The sequence below is a fragment of the Cyprinodon variegatus genome, unplaced genomic scaffold (assembly GCF_000732505.1).
Source record: "Cyprinodon variegatus isolate N-32 unplaced genomic scaffold, C_variegatus-1.0 Scaffold28, whole genome shotgun sequence".
Lineage (NCBI taxonomy): Eukaryota > Metazoa > Chordata > Actinopteri > Cyprinodontiformes > Cyprinodontidae > Cyprinodon > Cyprinodon variegatus.
Genome location: NW_015150481.1, coordinates 1,613,250 through 1,623,164, shown reverse-complemented (window position 1 = coordinate 1,623,164; position 9,915 = coordinate 1,613,250). Strand labels below are relative to the sequence as shown.

Genomic DNA, 9,915 nt, shown 5'->3' with positions numbered 1-9,915 from the left:
CTATCTTTGCTTCACTCGGCTCTGCATCTGCGTCCTTAAGCAACCTAACCACCCATTGGTGACAAGATCTAACTTAGAGATGTCTTTCCCCTTGGAGTCGACATTGGTGGTGAAATGGAGGCTGGAAAAATGAGAAGAGCCATAGAGAGATGGTTGGGATGAAGGTGGTGAAGGGGTAGAGGAGGGTTTCAGTTAAGTTGGAACTGAGGGCATCCTTAGACCTGAAGCTGTAAAGGTACAGTTCTGAACAATACCTGGCTGAGGGGAGGGTGAGGAGCTGTACCAATAGGGTGGAGCAGGAGTACATGAAGAGGAAACTGGTGGACAGGTAAGCATCTTCAGGTTCAATTTAGACCTAGGCTTAAGTTCTTGTCTAAAATTTCAAAATTTTCTTCTTGGAGTATACAGCAAATCCTTTAACAATAAAGAATTACCTCACTCAGTTAGTGTTGTCACTTTGATTCCCAAACTACTTAAAAAAACAACAACAAATATATAATGGCTATAAGATGTTTGTATGTCTTTTAGCTAAATACTAAATACTAAAATGCTCTAAACATCATAATGCTTGCATCTGAATGGATCAGGCAACAATCAAATTAAATTTACATCAGACTTACTTGGCTATAGAGATCTTATTTCTTATTATCAACTTATTCTTCTCTTAAATCATCAGAGGGTCTTTAAAACCATTAAACCATTAGTCCCTTTTTTAACTTTTTCATTCAAGCCTTTAAGTTATTCTATACAGATAATAGCATGCTTTCACCATGTGTTTTTATACCACCAGTGTTGTAAAAATAAAGACTGTCAGATGCCCTATTTTTTAAAAGAAGTCGCATAAAAATATGATCTTATACAATTAATATTAATATTTACAGATATTACCATTTACAATATGAAGTGGTTAAAAGCAAATACATTATGCAAGCATCTAATTCCAGACTGTTTGGATCTATGATATCAGAAACGGTGCTATTATTTACATGGAACAGAGGCGTCAATGACCCATCTTGAAGGTGAAAAAAGAACCACACCTTAATCCGATGTAGGCCTCACCTGCCCCGTTCATGATCCAACAAAAAGTTAGATATTTTGCAAAGATAGCATCAAAACAATCCCCTAGACTTAGGAAAATTATCTATTTTATGATTTATGGAGACAAAGGAGGTTATTTTAAGAGACATTGGATAAACATGGCTAAAAAACGTTTTAATTAAGAAAAAAATGAAATCGGTGTACATTTTTTTCTGAAAGACACTTATCTGAATCAAATCTCTTTTCCATAAAGCTATATAATTTAAAGAAAACTTAATTCAAAGAAAATATAATCAAATAAAACATTAAATGGTTTAACTGTTATGACAGCAAGTAAAAGGGTGAAAGATAGGGTGGGTCGTCATGGTTAATGCATCTGGACGGAACAAAAGTAGGTCAGTCTTTATCAGACTATGACTGGTCTGAGCACCCTGGTATCTCACCTGCAGATAAAATTTAGTACTTTCAAAGCAAACAAAAAGCTAATTTGGAGGATTTGTAGATAACGTGAAGGGTTTAGTGGTCCTCTCAGTTTTCAGATACATATTTTTTAAAAACATACTACCTGTGGAGCAATAAGGGATGGAAAATACCCACCATTATTGAATACTTGACCAAAAATCCTTATCGGCTTTGGATGTCCTTGAAACACCACAAAAATTTTTTCAAAACCCCAATCTGCACATGAGTGTATTAACATCTGCTTCAAAGTGGCTATAATGTAAAGCAATTTAGGTAATTATGTATGGATAAGAAAATACAAGTAAAGTCCAGTTTATTTAGCATAGATGAGATTGGAGAATCTGTTCAAAGCAGAACTGTGAATCATGCACCCTATAAATCTTGTTTTCTCCTCACCAGCAGTCATGTGGGAGAAACTACAAAGATGATGAAGTAAGTTTAATCCTAAAAAAGTTTTTGATTAAAAAAACCCCAGCAAAAACAGTGGACATCATCCAGAACATTATATAACAAGGATGACATGTGGTGGTGTCTTTTCTAAGGTTGAATGTTGCAGGAAAATGGGTGCAGCTCAATATAATTCCACTCAAAACAAATGCTAGAGGCAAAAAAAGACTTGAAACTGACTGGAGGTTCACCCTATTGCAGGAACTTGCCACTAAATATACATGAATTACAAGGAATGGTTTAGTTTTGTCAGATAGGTCCAGTACAAAAAATTAATTGGCAATCAATGAAAAGACATATTTTTATTAACATAAAAAATCAGCAAAGAATAGTAGTTCATAGATGCTGGTGGATTATAGTAAAAGTGATTTAACAAATTGCTGACCCAGGGAGACTGAATACCAATATGTATAATATTTGTTCAGATTTTTTCTTAAAAAGATTTGTGAAGAACATGAAAGATTTTTCTTCCACTTAACACTTAGATCATTACTTTGTGTTTGTCTATCAAATATCGTTAAGATACATCATAGTTAGATTTTTTAATTATAGAAGTATAAATAAAGCTTGAAAGACTATGAGAGCTTTTTCATTCATAAAAAAAGAAGCTCATCTGCTAAGAAATTTCAAACCTTTGTTTTTACAGATATTACCGAAACATGGCTGAGCAAACGCTATTTCACCAAATTAAATGAATAAAGATAATTAACTTTTGTTTCTCCTTCCTTTTCCACATTGATGTTTTTAGGTTCTAAGTTTAATGTCAAAAACTTTTACATTTTTACTATATGGTGCTTTCACAACCCAGTGACAAATAAGTAACTGCATCCTTGTTTATGTCCCCTGGACAGCCTCATTATATCCCCCTTATTATGCTCCCCACATGTCATTTGTGTTTGTCTTTTGTTAATATGCTGGGTATGGCATGGCTGACCTGTGTTTGCCAAAAGGTTTCTTTTTTATAATGTGTTACCTAGTAAAGTGCAATTTTCTTTAAAGGTCACCTCCCATCAGTATACTTAGTCAAAGACGAAATGGTTGCTTAATTATGGTTTAATTAGTTGCTCTAGGTTCATATGTTATTGTTCAAAGCACAGACATAAAAAGAAAAACTCTTAGTTTCCAGTTTCAAATTCTATCTGCAGCTTTCTCTGCAGAGTTGGATGATTTTCTCCCCTATTGTTATTTCCCTTTTTGCAATAAAAAAAAATAACATCATCAGCAAATACAGCGATATACAATTCTAGAATTTCAGTGTGTAGGACCGTCTCTGGGTTTCTGCTCTGCTGCTACTTTAAGTTGCGCTTCCTGATTGCTTCAAGGCCAGAGGCTGAACTTTAGGTGAGTGCATGGATGCTCATGTTTGTCCATGAGGGGTGTTGGGATTTTTTTTTTTTTTTTAGTGTCACAGTCGTGGAGACAGCATATATAAACAAGGCAGAGTTCCTCTAACAGCCCTGCGCTTTCCTGCAGCCAGAAAGCATCCAGCACCATGGACACAAGGAGATGGATGCTGCCTCTCTGCTTCTTCTTAGCTTTGGGTAAAGGCAAATTCATGCATTACTTTTATCTTATATATATAGAGATTTTTTTTTTATTTAATTTTTTCAATCTTGGGTGATTTTTCATGTTCACAGATCTAAAATGGGAGTTAAAAATAAACTATTTCATAGAAATGAAGCAATTTCCTTATTGGGGTTTTGTTGTTAAAATATATTGGAAGCTTTAAACTGAATTCTAACGCTGTGTCTGCAGAAGATGGATTAGTCCTGCATTTAGTGCATGACTCATTTTTACTGTTTCCCCCCTAACTGAGTATTGACTTGCAGCTTTTAGGGCGGGTGAATCTATGGGAACACCTGAGTCTCAGAAATGTGAGTACCTGAATGTTGGCAGGATTAACCTCTGTACTTATGTATTAATTTAATTGACTAAAGTTAAACCAAAGACAGTTGTGTTTGATCTGTCTTTAAATAGTCCTAAAGTAACCACTGACAATCCTTCCTCGCCAACTCTGATTAGATATTTGCAAGACATATGGCAGCGGAGTCATCCAGGCTTTCAAAGGTTCCCTTTTCTACGTGCGCTCAAACTGTCCGTTCACCTTCACCCGCTTCACCCACAAACGAGTCAAGTGTGACATCACCATACGGCGAGGACCGAATGGTTTGGTGAACCTAATCGAGATTATCATCAACAAGGTCAAGACCGTGGTGCAGAATGGAACCATCCTGGTAGAGAAGAAAAGGTTTGACTCCATGTTCTATACTCATTTTGTTTTGCAGTTGTGAACCTTAGGGTAAAGTCTAATCAAGCTTTCCATATAACCTACTAGGTTTCTGTTTAAAAACTACAGTCTCCTTCATATTTATCAGTGCCCCTGGTGAAAACATGCTAAAATAACACCTGTAATATTTTCCTGTAAAGCAATTCACACTATCGGTCATTGATGGAAATTTCATGACACTGAAGGTTGCTTTCAAACACCTTTGGTAAAACTGTCCATTTTAGTGTTAGAAAGCAGTTCCGGCTGCACATTAGCATGGTTTGTCCAGAGTACAGTGTTTCATTTCCAAAGAGATAAAACAGAAATCTCTTGTCCCTTTCCATAACTTTTTGTTTATACTTTTCTGTTCCCTATATTTGTATTTTTATTGTTTCTAAAGTGACCTTCAGTATGTAGAAAGGCACAGTTAAATAAAATGTATAATTAATAGTATTATATAATTTATACCTTAACACCAGAAGATCATGACATCCTGACTAATCCCCAAACTCAAGAGTTTATTGTTCTGACTTTAGGGGCTGCAGTGGGTAGCGATGTTGCTTTACAGCAAAAAGATTTCAGGTTTGATTCCTGGCCCGGGTTTTTTGATGACCTGTCCAGGGTGTACTCCGCCTCCTGCTCATTGACAGCTGGAGATAGGCACCAACACCCCTTGCGATCATAGAATAGATAAGGCCAGGCCAAATAAAAAAAAAAAAAAGAAACATAAATATCAGCAGGGCCTAAAGTCAGGTTTAAGACAAACTGATCTTTTGATGCATCTATTTTGAAAAGCAGTTTATATCTGCCTCCTCTATGTAAAATGTTTTATTGTCTTCCTTCTTTGCAGAGTAGCTAGATGAATGAAACAATCAAACAACTATTTTATTAGCTTAAGTGAGCTGGTGATTACCAGTTATTTATAACCTCTTTTGTTTAAGCAAAGTTGTCTCTAAACTGACCCCTCTTATATTCTTTGATTCTTTTATTTACAGGGTTTCCCTTCCATATGACCACACCTACCAGCACATATATCAATACGGCATCTACACCAGACTGAGGAGCTCATTACTCCCTCTCTCAGTTACCTGGAACACAGTAGCAGGAGGACTTGACAGTGTTTGGGTGAGCACATGATAAAGTTAGACAAATACTATAAACTGCCACCAGCTGGTTTGTTAAACGTCGAGCACACACTATCATAACTTATTTTTTACAAAAACCGCATTTAAATACTGATATTGCTAATTCTGTTGCAAGGTGTGTCCCTTCTTAGCTGAAATAACATGCAGCGCTCATCTGCTCGATCTTAACTTATTGTTGGGGGGGAATTCAGACTGTTTTCTTTACAATGTAGGTGCAGTTCATTGAGTTCTATCAGTATTCATTCAGCTCCCATAAGTCTCCCTGTTGCAAAACCTCAGTTGGTCTTTGGTCAGAACTTTGGCTGGGCCATTAAAGCACCTTAGGTATTTTCTTTGAGGGTCATCCAGTTGTAAATCTACTTTGGGCTAATTTGGGTCATCTCAGTGATCTCAAGGTGTTTAGATGATGTGAGCCTTCCCTCTTTGCGCCTGAGAGTTGCATCAGATTTCCTCAATATGTCTGTTAGAAATCTGGTTCATACACTGCTTGTCCCTAGACATTTTTAGTGGTTATTTATGCTTGGCCTATATGTATCTCCAAACTTGTCAAATTTAAGCCAAGCATAGTTGTTAAAATTCGGCCTTTGTTAGCCCTTTAGAACAACCCAAACCATTTTTCAAAGATTCGGAAATCCATATATATATGGAGGTCAACTGCACCGTTTCATGGTGCTTACACAGAATGCGAGATGTTCTCATGTTTATGTTAAAAATAAATGTAAAGGAGAGCTGAATTTGGAAAGCTGGTGTTAAAATATTTTTGGTGAAAAATAATAAAACTTTACATACCATCTATTTTAGTTTAAGTTCATTTTCAGGCTTTTTTTCTTCAATTGAGCTTTTGTAAACGGAACAAACGTCTTAAGGTGGCAGGTTTTTGAGATGTAACCATTTTTTAACTGTTGCAGTTAGAGGGTATTAAAAACAAAATGAGTTTGCTTATCTTTGGAAGATTAACTGCAATATAAGTAGTTTATATGGGACTGCATACACTGCCTTTTCTACTTATTAATGTTTGTGTTTTGTGCTTATATTTTTACTATTAATCTGAGTTTTAATTCGGTTTTAGGACAAATTAACACCTAAAACATAACATGTAACATTTACTGTATGTCTTTCACACAGCCACTAATGTCTCTTTGTGATTTACTATGAAGGTTGAACTAGAGCAAAAGCTGAGCTCTGACTTGAGTGGACTTTGTGCAATACATAAGACAGGTATGGCATCACAAAGGATATTATTGTATTTTTTGTTTATGTTAAAAAAAAAGATAAACTAAAAAGGATTGTATTTTAGTTGCCACATTGAAACTATAATCTAGAGCTATGATGATCTCTCCATTTACTTTATTAGGTTTATTAAGTAAATCACCATACAGCAGTTATTGCAGAATTACTAACTGTACATAATATTTATAAAGCTGCTATATGATTATCAAACAGCTATAAGTTCAAAATTGCACTGAATGGATAATTGGGATTTGATTGTTTTATTTTATTGCAAATACTCCAGGATTGTTCCATTTGCCTTTTTGTTACGTCCAGTATATCAAGCCAAGTCTTGAAACTTTGATAAATTCATTTATGATTCCAAAAACGTAATTGACTAAAAAATGTTGGAAAGCATCTGCATGATATTTATTTGATAATGGAAACTATTTTAAAATACATTTTCTGATTTTTGTGTCAGAGAAACTTATTGTTTGATCTAGTATTGAATCTAAAACATGTGAATACATGGATTATGTTGAGTTGCCAAGTTTGAATTTCAAAAAGTTGTCTGGATAAGCAATGTTATCAGCGGATTCATGAATATTCATTCTTATGTAGTTTCCATTGATCCGTTAATTTCTTTTACATTAAACCCAGTTTTACTGAACTGTAATAAGACAAACCTATAACAGACATTATTTTTCATTTTTACTTACTGTCCTAAGAATCTGTCCTACATTTTTATAGCAGGCGATATTCAGCAGCTGGTGAGAAATTGTCTGATTTCTGACAACACCTGCTACATTCAGGACCTCAACCCGCGTCCCAACTTGGTAAATTCCACCTATTTTCAATTTAAGTAAATGTAAAGCAACCCTCTTACAGTGTTAAAGTTTTTGTTTTTTGTTAACAGCCTGACATTTAGTTTCCTTTTAAGTGTAAAACTTGTTTTATCATTTAAATTGCAAACAGGTCTAACAGAGCTAGTCTCAAACAGGGAACAGGCTGATTTGTGTCCTCTGGTCACATTTGCAGCTGTGCAGAGACTTCTTCTCACACACGCTCGACTGTCTAAATTTCCAAACACCCAACTACATCGCCCTCTGTGATGAAAACCTTTACACCTTTGAAGGCGACAGCGACATTGCATGTGCTTTCTTCAAAGAGATTGCACTGCTGTGTGGAAAAAGGAGCCATATTTGGGACAAGTGGAGGACCATAGCCAACTGTGGTAGGGGATTCCTTCATGTAGCTGAAAGGAGGTACCCTGTTCCCAAATGTTCTCAAACAAACTTGTGCTTTGTGCTTTGATGTGCGCTTGCAGCTCCACAAACGTGTCCAGGTGACCTGGTTTACATCGAGGAGGGTTCTCCTTTTGTGCCCAGCTGCTCAAACCAGGACCCCAGATTCACCACCCTGGAGACCACCAGCTCCTGTGTCTGTCCTGCAGGTGAGAACCAGCATTTTCCACTTTTGTTTTCACATTGTTTTGTTGCACAGATCTTTAAAAGATTTAACAACTGCAATTACAGATGCGGTGCTGAATGATCACACTGATGGATACCAATGTGTGGGTGTCCACAACTGTCCGTGTGTATTCAATGATCAGATCTACTCTCCTGGAGGGATACGCACCACCAGATGTCAAACATGGTAAGTGGACCAAAAGGCTCATTCATTACATATGAATATATATGCCAAGAAAAAGAGTGACACAACTTCTAAAGTGCTATTTGTAGGGGAAACGTTTTTTGTTTGTTTTTTTTTTTGTATCTAAAACTCTCCTTTAAAGTTATATATACCTCAACAAACAATTTTAAAATAAACAAAACTATAAATTGGTGCTTCATCAATACCCCCTAATTTTAATACTTTTTTCTGAGGCAGCAGAAAATATTGGTGCAACACAAGTAATTGACACATACAGTTTACCTAAGATAGAATATGTATTTAATGCAAAAGCCTATTTATAAATATGGCGGCCTACAGACATTACTCTATTCATAAAATAATCCTGTGGACATTTAGCTGGGAGTTAGACCCATTCTTCTGAATCTTGATATTTCCTTAGGATTCCTTTCCTCCTTTCTTTGCGTTTATTTTTATGTGGATTTAGAAAGAACATACTGTATTAGGCTCCTTTTTCTAAATATGTGCAAGCTAACTTGCACACAACAGTACAGCTAGCTGCTAGTAGTAAAGAAAAGTAGCAGCTTGTATTTCATTTGAAGTGTATTGATGCAAATACTGACCTAGACAGCCTTTTCAAGTGTAGATGTGGAGTATAGTAAGAAAACGAAAATCCCACTGGTTCTTACAATAATGCTTATTTTTTAAAATATTTTTTCTTGTTTGTTTTTTTGATATTATTTTGATAGATCTTGTATTAAACATCTTCATCTTTCATCAGTCACTGATACGGCTGATGTAAACATTTCCTCCTGACAAGGACGACTAGCTACAGTAAAAAACACCACTTTTTACAGTAAAGAAAACACCACCGAGCCACGATTAAGGAACAAAAAAAAATCTACAAGAAAGAAACCCTGGCCATTTCTCAATTCACAAGAACGCCAGTACGGACTCGTGTCCTCTCCAAGTATGTTCTTGAGAAGAACAGAGGAAAGTCTGGACTTGGAGAGAACGAGAGCACGCAGTATAAATATGGATCAATTGGAACAGCTCGTCTGCAATATGCAGCTCTTGTCTTTATCTAGAGCTGCATCTCACCTCCTGTTATTAATAGCCTCTAGATAATGATAAGTTCTTATTTTTTTCAGTTAGTGGGGGAATTCTAATTAAGTCAGACAAAAAGAGATCAAAAGAAAATTTTGCCTATAAAAAAAAAATCGCCATCAGAGCCAGCTGTACCTCACACCGCTATGCCCAGAGAGGGGGCTGCAGATGGGCTAAGGTTGGCCCTTACTGCAGTTAGCCTCGGAGGTCTGCTGGTTTCCACGGTCCTCTCAACATCGGAACTTTTTTTTAAATGATGCTTTAAATCAGTAAATGGGCCATATAGTGTAGTTTAAAAGTATAATGTTCTCGCCTGAAATTATTTTAAAATGTACTTTAACATAACAACAGTAACAGAAAATAGAACTTTTAACTTAATACACTGAGCTCTGTGAGCGCTCCACTGAAAGCTGTTGCTGCCGCGGTGCATGCTGGGACAGCTGTTAATCTCGAGAACGGACAAATCTGCTCTGATGCATACTCTGTAAATGGGAAGGGGCGAAAACAACATCAGGGGACTTGGTCTGTTCTTGGTCTTGTGTTCTTGTGAATTGGAACAGTACTAGAGCTAGGCTGATGACTTTTCACAAGCACATGAGAACGCGCAAG

General features: G+C 36.3%; 1 protein-coding gene across 1 annotated transcript in view; it reads left to right on the top strand.

The window, feature by feature from the left end:
- The first annotated feature begins 305 nt into the window (after positions 1-305).
- LOC107099299 (mucin-19-like) overlaps positions 306-9,915 on the top strand; it is a 29,689-nt gene continuing 20,079 nt past the window's right edge. Inside the window, exons 1-10 of the mRNA XM_015397356.1 lie at positions 306-328; positions 3,403-3,488; positions 3,777-3,821; positions 3,970-4,195; positions 5,209-5,338; positions 6,516-6,601; positions 7,343-7,403; positions 7,606-7,801; positions 7,895-8,020; positions 8,103-8,223. Of these exons, the coding sequence (XP_015252842.1) occupies positions 306-328; positions 3,403-3,488; positions 3,777-3,821; positions 3,970-4,195; positions 5,209-5,338; positions 6,516-6,601; positions 7,343-7,403; positions 7,606-7,801; positions 7,895-8,020; positions 8,103-8,223 (1,100 nt within the window). The remainder of the gene's footprint in view (positions 329-3,402; positions 3,489-3,776; positions 3,822-3,969; positions 4,196-5,208; positions 5,339-6,515; positions 6,602-7,342; positions 7,404-7,605; positions 7,802-7,894; positions 8,021-8,102; positions 8,224-9,915) is intronic.